This window comes from Aptenodytes forsteri, unplaced genomic scaffold, assembly GCF_000699145.1.
Source record: "Aptenodytes forsteri isolate BGI_AS27 unplaced genomic scaffold, ASM69914v1 Scaffold241, whole genome shotgun sequence".
Lineage (NCBI taxonomy): Eukaryota > Metazoa > Chordata > Aves > Sphenisciformes > Spheniscidae > Aptenodytes > Aptenodytes forsteri.
The window spans coordinates 991,100-1,005,818 of record NW_008795252.1 but is presented as its reverse complement, the minus strand read 5'-3'; the positions used below and the strand labels follow the sequence as shown (position 1 = coordinate 1,005,818).

The 14,719-nt window shown below is 37.9% G+C and overlaps 1 protein-coding gene across 5 annotated transcripts in view; it reads right to left on the bottom strand.

Annotated features, from left to right (window-relative positions):
* The window catches only part of WNK1 (WNK lysine deficient protein kinase 1), a 109,734-nt gene that overhangs the window by 46,244 nt on the left and 48,771 nt on the right, over window positions 1-14,719 (bottom strand). For all 5 annotated transcript variants that reach the window (XM_009278940.2, XM_009278939.2, XM_009278941.2 and 2 more), the window contains exons 5-6: window positions 1,814-1,902; window positions 179-398 (exon numbers count right to left, since the gene is read on the bottom strand). In XM_009278940.2, the coding sequence (XP_009277215.1) occupies window positions 179-398; window positions 1,814-1,902 (309 nt within the window). The remainder of the gene's footprint in view (window positions 1-178; window positions 399-1,813; window positions 1,903-14,719) is intronic.

Genomic DNA, 14,719 nt, shown 5'->3' with positions numbered 1-14,719 from the left:
ACTGTCGTAGTGCTACAATATAAGCTACCACTCTCTGGCACTAACTTCTCATTCACAAACTTCTGAAGCTCTTTTATTTCTAGATGGTAACAACAGCAAATACAAAGGCTGACAGACTACATTTCACTGTCAGAGAATGCCAGTACTTCCGATGCTCTGTAAGACCACCAACACTCACCATTTCCTGTGCTACATCCTCTGGGACATCTCTCTCCAAGTCAAAGGAAAACTCTATTGCCTCATTATCTTTATATTTGCCCTTGAGTTTTTTGATGTCTTCAATTCGCAGCCAGAGTTTAATGGCAATTTTTTCTCCATCATCTTCCTCTGCTAGTTCTACCCGGACTCCAGTCTCTTCTTGGAAGAAAGCATGATTCAAGAGGTCCTTAATAGCATATCTAGCATATTGGGAAAGAATGTAGAAAGCACACACAGTTATTAGGTTTTCATAAAGTATTAAGGAATATCCTTGCCTGATGATCCCCCAAATTTATTCTCTACGTTTCACGCTTCTCCCATGAGTTATTTGACAGCTCATCATTCAAATTTCTATTTAAAAGCATGATGGAGAAACAAAATGCAACAATGCTACAGAAAAAATAAAAAAAAAAAATCACACATTGGTCAGCAGAAGTACCAACATATTTAAGCCAACTGAACAGGGTATATATTAACTAAAATAATAAGAAACCTTGAAGAAACAGTTTGGTTTTACTGAACATTAAGATCCAACACACAACCCTTAGTCCCTAAATCAATACAGTAATCCAAGTATGTATTTCAGTCTATTTCAAGATCTTATCAAAAGCCTCATCTAGTAAATTCAGCACTAGATAAGCACCACATGATTCCTTTCATATTTTGTACTAGTTTGAACCACTTCAACTTGCATTCTGTTTGGCACAATTAGAAGCTTTGTCCTGAAGGTACAAAAAAGATTATGTTCATATATGCACAGCATTAACAGTAGTAGTCTAAAAGTTAACTGCTTAAACTAAATGGCAAGAAATAAGTGATGTGCAGCCACAAAATTAACTTAAAATGGGAAAAAATACAAATTGTTTAAAACTAAGAAAAAGAACAGAAATTAAAAATACACAGCAATGCCATCAGATGTAAAACTTTAACAAGAGTTAATAGAAGGGGATGAATAAACATCCATGAAGTGACAAAACTAGTTCTGAACAGAATAGCGGGAGGCTAGAGGAGGGCTGAAGGCTGAAGCATTTTTAAATCAGACATTCAGCAAGCAACAACTATGTAAAAGCAGAAAACAAAACAAACCCCACAAATAAGCCATCAGAGCAGTTACAGATTTCCTGTAATGGTATAAGCTAATCACTTCAAGTAGAAGTCATCTTGCTGAAAATGTGGATGAAAACGAGCAGCAAGAATTTAAAAAACAGAAAGAGCCCTCAAAATAATCAGCCATAAAATGCCAACAAAATCAAAGGGACAGGAAAACCAAAGGATTACAGAATAACAAACCAACCAAAGAATCCAAATACCTGGGAACCCGGAAGGGCTGTCCTCTGCTATTTTGCTGACTAGGTCAAAGTTTTAATAAAAGCAGTAGAATTTCTGAATAAACTGACATGGATGGTTACTATAGCATTTGCACTTTTCCTGACACTGTTAGTTCTCCAAAACAGTAATTGCATAAGAATCTACCAAAGAATAGAAGCTGCAGAAGTAATACGGGCTTCCCAACTTTCATCAGAACACAGAAGACCCCAGGAACTAACTTGATCTGGTATTATCACAGATAAAAGACTCAGCAAGTAATACCTCTATATGAAAAGAAAGTACTTACCTTTCGCCTTTGTTTTGCCGAATGCATCCCTCAATAATCTCCTTCACTTCAGGGATTGCTACTTTATCAAAGCTGGCTGGCTTGACACCCTGGAACATATAAGTTAACAACAGAGAAACTGGAAGGCCCGCTTGATTTAAGTTTTGATTGTGTTTACAGACAGACTATTTTTACTCAATAGATAACTGGCCTGAATTCCCCACTAGTGCAAATTATAGAGAAATCTGACCCCAATCTTACTGTTCATCTGTTTGTTAGTGACTTTTGCAAACATTTCCCCCCCCCCATTTCTCAGCTACACTTCCATAACAGAAGGCTTTCGTAGTTAGGTTCTCAGTTATAACAGGAGAACCGTTTAGTTTCCATGGAAGTTATGCTGGTTAGAGGTGAGTACACAGACGGGACTGAGAATGGAAGGAAATGTTTCCTATGTAACACTAATGCACAAACCCACATGATTAATTTAACAGTCTTCAAAGGATTCTGCTGCTTCCCAGAATGTTTCCAACATGCCATTATATGAAGTAATTTTGGCATAGATTGACTTTACAGGAAAAACCTTCGCCCAGAATGATCTGACTGGATCATTAAATAACTTGTCTTTTTTTTTTTTTTAAAGAAAGAAAAGGAAAAAAAAATACTATCCTGTATCTTAGCTCTCCCCAGAAGACCTACTATACTCAAACCACACTCCTGCATCACCTGTTGTAAGTTCAGGAAAATGAGCTTAGCAATACAGGCCTTTACAAAAGCCCTTCAACAACACACGGCAATCCTTTCTCCAATACATGCTAAAGCCATTGGGGGAGAGCAAAATAAAATCTAAATATGATCAGCTACTTAAATCAGTAAAGCAAATAGGCCATGAGATATGACCATCTGGGAATTCTGCAAAACATTGCAGGCAAGGAGCCAAACTTCATCACTTAATCATGGCCAGAAGCTCTATTTTGGGGGCAATTGTCCACAACAGCAAAATTTGGCACTCAATTTTACTTGATTCAGCCTTTAGCTTCAAACTCTGTTTTTAAGACAGCAGAATGAGAGAGGATGAAGAAATCCTGTTCAAATTCTGTTATATGAAGAGCCCACATTTTCAAGCCAAACAATCCTGAAGTCATACACTTGATACATCTGGCCCTGTGTCACTGGTAAATCACAACTAAACAAAAAGTGAAAACCACTGAATCTAAAGTACAGAAATAAATGAAGTAGTAGTACAGGCATCATGATCCATGTCGTAACCAGAAAGTGCTTCTCCCAACATCCTAAACGATACTGCTTCCCACCAAACGGGGACATCAAGACATGACCCTTCCCCCTTCCTCTATTGTCAGTGGGAAACAAGTCCTGAAACAGAAAGGTTCAAGTCTCTGAACCAGAGCCTTTGCGACTACAGACCTTCATTTAACTGAACAGAGACTTAATACGATAATAATTTCCAGCTACATTTAGATACTTCTTTTTAGCTTTGGCCAGACATGGCAGTACATTGACTTCAAATGTTCACTACCTAAAATATTCTCTACCACACTCTTCCAGGAGAGGGCACAATCAACATCAACTTTAACAAATGCAAACACAAGACAGAAGCACAAGAATTCAGTCTTTCAGTGGACAATCATGCTATTTGTCACTACGTTTTACAAAGGTGTTTTATCTGGATTTTTTAAAAGGACAAAAAAAACCCCAGACTATAGAAAGACACAGTTTTTCACTTGATAAAAACTTCCTGTTATAACAGCATTCTGGTTATCTATTTCTTTGCTCTAAAATTTGCTCTTATGAAATTCTAGCAATTGAAATTCACAGAACTGAAGAGTATATTGTGACTAGAATAAGCCCCGACACACAGTCAGTCAGTGAACATTAACGTAATGCTTTTAAAACCTTCACTGAACATTAAGACTTTTGGAGATCAATGCCTCAGCTGATAAGACACCAGACCGAAGTTTGGACGGGTAAGTTTAATATTGTAACCAGGTCATATCACAAATATCCAGCTCCCTAGCAAGACATTGCAGAGCCCTACACTCTACAGGGTTTTATAAAACTAGTTTTAGTGTTTACTACTGGCATCAAGTACCTGTTTACATGTGTCTCTGCTCATATAGCAGACTAGTCAGACACCCCTGCCTTTAATTATGACCAACCTTAAAATGCTCCCAGAAGTTCAGGTTCATATATGTAGAGAGAGATGCTTCTACACATAATTAAATGCTCTCCTATATACACATACATAACCTATGCAACAATTATTCAACTGCTTATTGTATATATTTGTATCTAAATTTGCTCAAGTTTAACACATCTAAGTCTCCTAAATAGCTTAAGCCCCAGATAGCAGCAGCCTGCATGTATGTTCATTTACACTGTGGCAGCAAAAGGAAGATGTCAGATCTGTGACAATCTCCTTTCAGGAAAAAAAAAAGCTAAGTTGAGTAAGACAACTGGCACAGCAAAATATTAACATAACAAAGCTAGAACATGGAGTTTTCTTGTTACTTATTTTACCACACACTCTGTTCTTGCACAAAGCCTGAAAAGGTAAAGCTAAGAACAGATTTTAAAATCAGCAATTCGGTCTGCTACCCTGTGTTTCTCTATCCCGAAAGAAATTAAATACCTGTCCAAAATCTTCAGGCCCTTCCACGAGGGCCATTTTACAATACCCCATTTTGTGAACTCCAAGCCAAGAGTTCAGTTAAAAAGAGAAGCTCCCTCCAGCCTCCTCCAGCGTAGCTTCTATGTTCCTAACTGCTCCTCAGAAAATCTGAGAGAACCTCACACTAGGGCCTAAAACCAACAGAGGATTCTGTGTTCAAGCAGCTACCTATTTCTCAGTTTGTTCCACAGTCCATAAGAAGGGTTGCGTAAGCCTAGTCTACAGTGCTGGCCAAACACCCCTTACGCTGAAGTTCAGGCCAGGTAAGTACCATCAGCTTTTAAAAACTTTTTTTTTTTTAAACTCCTCCAAGCAGTAGGGGAAGTGTCAAACTATTTTACATAACAAGACAGATGATACTATGAATTATAAAAGTCAATATATCAGTGAACCTTTTTCTACCCAGAGCTGCCTATACACCTTAATCTGCCATCACAGAGAAACCAAAGGGGGGCCAGGCCCTGCAATTCACATAACCTTGACGTGTCCTTAAGAGTGCATGAGCTGTGCAGCCAAGCATACGTTCATTAGTTTCTGAACCCAAAGGCACTCAAAGTACATGCTAAGCCATTCAGTATTTCCTGGTTTTCACCACACTTACTGCAAGATGGTCACATTCTCATATGCCTCTCCTGGTCCCCAAACTCCTTAGAAGAATCACAGGACAACTCAAATCTTGTAATCTACTAGTCCTATTCCCCAGTGGCAGTTTAATAAAAACTAAATACCCAAATCTCACTCGCATTTTTTCTGAGTTTGCTAAAGAAATAGAAGGAAGAGCTCTTGCAGAGAAAAAAAAGTGTAGATAGTTATAACAGGCACACATGAAAGTCATCAACATTTTCTCAAGCTACCATCTAAAATAGCAGGAACTGGCAGTGCTGCTGAAAGCAACGGTCTCCTGTTCTCCACCTCCCATTCCCACACCTGTGTCATTTCCTCCCTTTTGCCGGCACACACATCTATACAGCTGCATAACAACACAGATCACAGTCAGACTTGAAAGAAATCAAACCAAAAAAAGCCTGCAGTTTCCAGTGAAATGAAGCCCCCCAGTCTGGTTCCCTACACTGTTGCACTAGCTCTCAGGCTTACAGAAGGAAAGTGATAATGCAATAGCTAACAAGGGCAGAACTGTGTCTTTGGAAAGAAGTGCCAACTTAAAATAAAAACCACTGAACACTTACATTTTGACAGCACCTCTAAAATATGGGCATATATGTAGGTAGCACAAAGCACAACTGATGCAAAACTAAATACTTATCTTACAGTCTTCATGGTAAGCATAAGAAGAGATTTCATATTTCACTGATCTTAGATGTGGTAAAGTTTGTGATTTTATCAGATTTTAATCTGGTGAAAAAAGTGCGTTCCAAAATTCAACATCCACATTTATATGGTTATTTGATCCATTAAAGGCAAGTTAGGTACTCTTAAAAACACTAAATTTTCAAGATACTTTAAACACCAAAGTATACGCTACCCAGAACTCCTCTTCACAATTTTTGCCTAGAAACACGTAGGATTTTGCATTAGTTAGATCACCAGATTACTGGGTCAGTGGTTTAGCATCTTGTTCTAGTGCAAGAGATACTGACAATATCATTTGAAGGTACGATCAGTGCTGTATAACTTTTACACCAAACCAAAATGAAGACAGAGGAAGTGTTACATACCCTCAGCAATCCTAAATTTAAAAAAATAGTTAGATTTGGAATAACAACAAAGGTGGAAAATAGCAGAAGCAGTAAGTGTTCCAGCCTTGCTGTTCAGGATTTTAAACTACACTGAAAAAATTACAGGGAAAAAAGTACAGTCAAGTTTAAAAGCTGAAGATCCAAGCTACACAAATGTAAAGCAGTTCAGCAGATTTGTCAAGAATTCTGATTCACCCCCAAAATCCTTTCCTGTGGCTACACGCACTTATTCTATAGAGCTGAAATTTTTACCTACCTCTTTAGTGCAATCCTTGTGAGAGCAGCAACAGTGGGAATTAACAATTACAAATACGGGACAGATCTCTCTTTTTGTAAAATCCATCAGGAAGAGAGATACACACACCAAAGAGCTAGTTAGGTGCTAGTTTCCGATAGGAATCCACTAGGTTGTGGACTTAACGCACAGCAGAAGGAAAGCAGACATCAAAGTTAGAAGGGAGCATTGTCTTCTGTTTGACACCTCTTATACTTTTCCAAGTCCAGTACATGAGGCTGCAGAGATTTGAGCTTAATATCTGCTTTTGCCACTCAAATACTGAATAGAAAGAATTAATATAAGCAAGAGGCAAGTGTGTCCTTTTCTGCCTGCCCAGCTAGCTGTAAGGAGGAGGAAGAAGAGGCAGTGCAGGGATCCTTTACTTCCTGCATGTCCCCGCCTCCCTGCTTGGCTGCTCTGCCTATTCTCCACCCAAGTTTTCTGCCATAGTTTAAGGCTGCATGTAGGATCATCGCCCAGTTCACTCCTGCTGTTGCAGAAGTACGCTTGTAAACACAGGAGGATGGGTTGGTCCAGTGTGTTGTTCTGTCCCGAGGTTGCTGGCACTAGTTTTGTACTGGGAAGGGATGAAGGCAGATGCTGTTTTGCCTTTTCTTTCCATGGAACTACAGAAGTATACTTACAGCTGACTAACTTCAATTTAATCCCAACAGAACACAAGACAGCACTAGGATAATACAATATATTCCACCTCCCTCTTTCCTGATAATCTCATTCTGCTACCATTGGCAACATCATCTGCTTTCCTTTTACTGGGTGCTTAGTGTAAGGGAAAAGGGATCTGAAAGTGATTTTCAAACTGTTGGGCAAAGTTAGAAAGCCACATTGTTGCTTGTTTTACACCACATGCGCACAAATAATCCATAGAGTTATATTTTCTAACATCTCTTGCTAGACTCCAAACCTAAACCTGAAGCTTGACATCTTTTTTTTGTTTCCCCTGGTATCTAGTTTCAAACAGCCACTGTAAAACTTGTTTACTAATAAAATGAGTTGTCCACAGCTTCAGGGCTTTTGGGGTTTTTTTGGAAGGACATAAAGAGCAATGCTAAGAAAGTTCATACACGCTGTTTTAAAGTGTGAAGTGAGCAAATGAATTTTGACCAACTAGTGATGATAAACTGTGATAAAATTCAGTTTCAAGTTATCAAGATCACTTTTCACCCCAAAACAGCAGACTTACTTCAAGCATCCTACAATTATGCCAGTGTTGTTGTTATACCATGCGACATCAATGTTGCAAAAGCAACACTTTTTGATCCTTTACCAGGCATTTTAGAAATCCTCTCCACCAGCTGCTGTGAAACTTTAGAGGGGTCAAGGGAAAAGGGATCATTACAGATCCTGCTACGTTGAGTGGCCTTCTAACTGCTTAGCTAGACATTTTATACACCACCACCTCCCCCCAAAAAACACCCCTCAACTGTTGATTATCATTTCCATTTTAACAGTGCTTACTGGTATCGTGAATAAAGCATGTTCAAGTTTTGCTTGCCAGTGCTTATAAATTTTTTTTGTTGTTGCAGTTGCACTCAAACCAAATAGACACACTGCAGTCAAAGCAAATCTACTTCACTGGAATAAAAATCTAACGTTTTGCACACCTAATTAAGGCTACACTTTTCTGGGGTCCACTGCATGACCTGCAAAGAACATGAAGTGTTTCAGCTTTTAACAAGCACACAGTCTACCTGTCCCAGTCTAACCACAATTCTTGCTTGGCTCTTTTCAAAGGTGCTGTAACTGCAGAGCTTGAAAGGAATTCTACCATAACTGATTAATCTTCTCAAACAAAATGTTCTAATGTTGTACTCCAGAGGCTAATAGAATCAGTAGCAAAGTCAAATCACACAAACAAAGCAATTAAAGTCTCTATATTTTCTTTTTGCTAAGTTGTTACCATTCTAGTTTGAGCCAGTCCCAGGCTGCCACAAACCATTAATTCCAGGAATTTAGACAGAGCATATGATTCCAGTGGAAAACAAGCCAATGATCCTACCTCCTTCCCCCACAACCTCAAAGAAGCCCCCAGGCAATGGTATATATGGCATTTAAATTGGTTTACCCCATGATCTTCTAAATTTCACCACCTGCTATTAGTTACTTACCCAGCCCTCAGAACCTACAGGTTTAACCATTTCACCACCTTTTACATCTCTAATCCATCATCTTAATCCTGTTGTCTCTTCTAGAAACAATCCTTCTGATTTAGTTCGTAAATCTTTCTGATTTTCTTATTTCATACAGGGTACACCTATATTTGAAAACTCTCATTCTTTCAATACCTATTGTGAAAAGGAAGACTTCAGCTTAAGATTTACTCAGTTCAAAAAAAGATATGGGTTGCCTACAGAAGATGGATTTTATCATTCTTGTTAAAAAGCAAGCTAGAGTAGTTGAGACTGCAAGGAAAAAAATTTAAAACAATGCAACACATTTAACAGAAGTGAAAATTTAGCTTCTCCAATTTCAGTATTTTCATAGCAATTAATTCTGGACAATTGATAATTCTGCCAAGAATTAAATCACTAAATCCTGCAGAATAAGCTCTGCACCAGATCAGTATCCTAACAGAGTAAATAGCATTACTGCAATACAAGCAGTAGGAGCAGATGAAAGCTTCCAATGAGCTAGAGTTAGCTCACGAGGCACTATTTAAACTAGGACAGGCCTAGTTTTCTTCTCTTCTGATCGAAAACAACAACTGCACATTTTGAACCCAATATCTTTTGAACTTGATTGATCTACCATCATCCAGACCAAAATTCATAACCCAGCTATTTGAGAGCTCTATGTCACTGAAATAGCTTAACCAGTCTTGTCTTCACACCCTGTGATGCAGGTGTGTAAGTAATCTAAGTCCCATGATTCTTAAATGTCTCCAGACCAGCTGTCTTCATGACTTGCAACAGATAACCATGTATGCCCAGATTTCACAAAACATTTAAAGACAATAGAGGCACTGTAGTATTTAGACAGGCCTGCTTGCTGCAACCTGACTGATCACAATTTATAAACTCTTTCCCTCCTCAATTTACCACCCGCCCTCAAACAATTTTTGAGGCATTAATAAAAAACAAGAGGCCAGTCACAACAGTAAAAAAAAAAAACAAATTCCCCAAGACACATGATTAAAGTTGTTATACATACAAGGTATGTTTGTACTTCAATTGACACATCCATACTAACTGCTTATTCCTAAAGCTTGTGAGGTTACTTAAAAGAAGCATCTAGTCATTTGTATGAGATAAGAACACAGACTCCTCAATTTGACTAACCATCACTGCTTGCTATCATCTCCGCATCTGTATTCTGCAACTGATCTCCAAGCCCAGGAGACACAGAACACTGACACTGCCTGCTTAACCAACTTCTTTGCCAGTCTCTCAATACTGTGTTTTTACTTACTAAAGCCAGAGAATTTACAGCATTAAAAGCCTTACAACTCCATGTATTTGCAAATCCATCCAGTCAAGAAAGCTAATTTAAGACCAGTATAGTAGTTGCAGCTCTGTTGCTTTGTTTCCACACAGTTAAGTTTGAACAAGAACTAGTCATAACTCTTCCTAGAAATTGTTGGCTGAAATCCTTTCCAGCACTCTCAAGTAAAAGACTATAACAAAGTAAAAATATGCTGTATTTGTTGTAACATTGAAACACAACTTATGCTATGCACTACTGCTGAATATACACCATGCCTTACAACTACCCCATTGACTAATTATCTAGCCCAGCACACAAGGCATTTTAAGTTTTTACTTCTGACATGAGAGTCCACTGTACTTCAGCACCTCCAGTTAAATAAAAAATATCAACCTATTTCAAAAGTCCTAAGAATCTGGAGCCCTTATGACTAGCTAAGCAGATGGTTTTCATTAAAAAGAGATTAATCACAGCACCTACCATAACTGCAGCAATTCTAATGAATAGAAGAAATTACTCAAGCTCTAGAACAGGAAATTTTGTAACTACAAGGCAGGACACAGTTCCGTAGCGTATAGCTGGCAAACAATTAGGATACTGGTGCACATAACAGTGACAAGGGCCTTGTTTAGAAACAGGCAGTATGAGGATAGAAGTTCTTCTGAAACTACAGTAAAGTCTGATTGGGCAAGTGGATCGGGCACTCACTTTTCAGTTTTTATTCTTGCACAAGAGCGTAACGGTAAGATCAGTTTAATCTATTGTTCTTTAACCTCACACTTAGGAGCAGGGATAACACCTTTATCATCCGAACAAGAATATGCAGTGGTGAACATCTTGAACTAGCTGAATGACCCTTTGCTTCATTGGGACTTCAGCTTGGAAATGGCTTTCAAAAAAAAAAAAAACACAGACATGCCTAGACACACATTTCAGTGCTATAAATTTAGAAATGCCACAGTCACACAATACTAAAAGTATCTTTCTTCTATTTTCAGTATGGAAAATGCATTTTTGAAAAATCAAGTTATATTAGTTGCATTCTCTGCTTTCATCAGCTACCATTCTGATAGAAAAACATCATCTAGTACTCATTTTTAAATTCAAGTATAGCAACAGTAATTCAAAAGCCACAGATTAGGTCCAGTGGACTTGGAACTGAATTAAAATATAATCCAACGTTAAGTCTCTTTCATGGGCCACAAAACACATTTGGTACCAGAACTAGCCCTTAGAAGATATCTACTAAACAGCCTAGGATAATGTTGCAAACACCAAAAATAGTGCACAATCCAGACAATGCACCAAAAGTCATTGTCCCTTTTATTGTATGACTTATTCTAATAGGAGTGAAGGACTTCTATTTATGTACCAAAAGATTCAACCATGTCAGAGGGTGGTCCTGAAAAGTATCCCTGCTATGCAGGGAACTTTATGATGATGGTAATGGGTGGTAAGGTAGAGATGTCTCTGAAATAAGTTTACCTTAAAACAAAGTCACAGGCCAATAGTGTGAGGAAGCTTTTAAATACCTTTACTAGACAGCGAAGCAACAGCTTTTTTTCCTCCTTTAGTGTAAAAACCATTATGCACAATAAGCAATGGAGTCTCTTACATGTACTTTTTAGCCTGGTTTTTCTCTCTGTTTTTGGGAATAAACTGTTCTGCAAAATCACATTCAACTTTAGTAACTTTCACTCTTCTAATACAGGAACAAACAAAAGCATTCAAATAGGCATACATGCCCCCATGTCACTGCCCGCTCTCTGGGAAGAGCTCTGAGTAACCTGGAGGTAACTATAAAGGGTTTATGTAAAATTTTGGTGGAGTTCTTGCCTATGAATCACATAATAATCTCAAAATAACTTATTTTTACTCAACACCCCTGTGATCTTCCACAAGACTAAAACTTTCCTGGACTTACCCCATTCCTACCCCCGTGCAACTATAGCAGTACAGTTGGCAGGACAAGAAATAGTAGCTCATGCATTCTTAATGTCAGTATTTTTGACTAGTGGCACTATACTGACAAATAACATTGAGCTATCAGTCTCCCCACAGTAATGCTTCAGTGATTCATTAATGGTTCTCACCACACTGCAAAGCCAGGCATTTTAAAAACACATACCACCTCCCTATTCCTAAGAAGAGCCACCTTCCCATCTCTCACTGTTAAATTAAATTAACCTCAGTTAATATAAGAGCTAAATAGATGTCAGTACAGGACAGAATATTAAATATTAGTATGACGGTTTTAAGAGGTCTGATCCTTAATAATGAACTTTTTTAATTTTTAAACATACATTGTTTACCCAGTTTTCTGTGAACTTACTTTGGTTTCTAAAAACACATTTGAGAACTCTGCAATACAACCAAATTTTAGAATTTCAGACTGAAAAAATGCATAAAATCAAGATCTAATGTAATTCAACCGAAGCTCAACCTGCCCTCCTTTTAATTCCTGATCATTTTAAAATCATGTCCAATTCAAAATTGCTGAGAGTCACATTCCAGGCTCAGCAGTGACCAATATAAATAAGAAATATCTCCTTTCACTTCAAACCAAGTTTGTTTTACAACATCAACATTGACAAAACAGTTTTAGCTGTAATCTAGAAGCTTTTGATGCTGAATAGTACAAATTGTACTATACTACAAAAAGATCAACTTGTAAGAGTGAGCTACTTTTAGAAAGGAATTCAGTTGAATGAGCCGTTTTCCTTCTAACTTCAGGTATCATCTGCCCTAGCTGTGTAAACCATATAGCATGTTATATCTCAGTGTTCAAGCTGATCCCTGCTTTTCCTTACTTAGAACATTGTCATGTCTTAGAGAGGACTTCTAATCTAACATGCAAAGCTTCTTAAGATATTAATGCTTCAAAACCCTGAATTCCCATCTTCCATTTTTAAAGCTATGTATTTCTGAATTGATGAGTCAGTGACTGAACTTCCACCCAGGAAGATTCTTCATTCTTAAAGACGTTCCAGCAAAATGTTTGCAACTGAGCTGAACAGCTACGAGAGGCAAGTGGTAGAAGCTTAAGTATTCTTTAGTCCATTCACTGTGATGCAGAGGAATAGCATCTGACATGCAATTTTTTTTCCATTTCAGACTTAAGTGCCTGAAGTTCCTTCTTTCAATGAATGCAATTACAAGAGTTTGCCCTTTCTTACAGTTAATCTGTTTCCTGTGCTTGGTTGAAGGTTCATGGTCTTTCAGTATCTGCTTTAACAAAAGACTACTTGCTCTGTTTGAGGGTTACCTCCCCCTACTTCTGCATTGTTTTTTTTTTCCAATGCTTTTTCCACTTGAAAGCTTGATAGGAAGGGTGTCTCTGTATTTATCTGAACCAGGCGAAGAAACCAAGTTATTCAAAATAAAGAAACAGAGCTTTATGTATGCCTAAAAAAAGTCGCATATTGCTTCCAGAAAGCAAAAGAGGACATTCATCAACGTTCATTAAGCACTGCAAGTAAAATTAATCATAAGTCTAGAGGTGAAGCATTTATATTTGCTGCCTAGGACCTCTCAGAAAGAAGAAAAAAAAAGAGGTGGGATACTTTGCCCATTGCATCTCTAATGAAAATGAAGTAGTTGACTAGTCTAGACAATTATGATGCCTAACTTTTAAGACATTAAAGAAGAGATTAATTTCACCCCAATTGACCAAACTGCAGCACTTTGTAACTGCCTGGTTTTCAGCCAAGAGAATGACCTTCACTGTAACGAGTGAGCTTCAGTTCCCACCAGTTAGGGAAATTAAGGATTTTTAAATGAGTTAGACACTGCCTGGTCAGGTTACTCATTATGTACCTTGTTCCCTTAGGCCTTTTTTTAAGCTCTGTAGAACAAAGAAAAATGTTGTGCCCACTCTGTGGAACATTTCAGTACAGAACAACTTTTTTTTTTTTTAAGTCAAAATGCAAAATACTCCCCCCCCTTCTCATCTTAAGGCCAGCTCAGAAGGCAGACATTTGTTTACAGAGAAGAGGCTGGACTTTTGGTGAAAGCAAGGACAAGTGCAAAACTTCACTTTGTCAAAGTAAGCGTGGAGAAAATTAAGTATAGAGCACAAGTCCATCAGGAGAACTTAAACGGTAAGTTTATATAATGGGAGGGGGCGAAAGAGAAAAGGGAGTTTTCTGCTCATACTCAGCTGCTTAGTACATTTGAAACTGAGGATGGTCTTACTAACTTTTTTGCAATGAACATGTTTGGATTTTTATGTTAGCGGTAGATATGCAAGAATGAGACAAATCTGCATAATAAACCCATTAATTGTCTTTTTACTAGTCCTGGGACTTGTCAATCACCTAGAAAATTTAAGACTTGGGACATCCAAGTATTAGAGGTTGAGTAATCAGTACCTCTACACACTTATAAAAGTTCTCTGTGCTGCAAAATGAAAGCTTGAAGGAAATATAGTGTAGAAGTAATCGAGATCTATACTACACCTGTGAGTGATAACTGCAATGTGAGCAAGAAAAAACCAAGCTAGCTTTTGAGGCAACATCAGTCTCACCAGAGGCTGAGACAAAGCAGCTGAAGCTACTCACTTAGTTATGACTTCACTGACTGCATTGCTTCCCAAACAGACTAAATTAAGAAATCATACTTAAGATGTCTGTTCTATAAATACCTCTGTTTTCATTTAAATGCACATGTATCCCATTTGAAATATCTCCTGTGACAAATTGTTTAATTGAAATATGCATGGAACAGGTCAAAGAAAGAATACCAGTCTCCAGAGAGGAACGAAGTCAGACAGGGAAACCTTCCTGAATTTTACCAAGATATTATACTCCTTTTTTGTGCAAGTG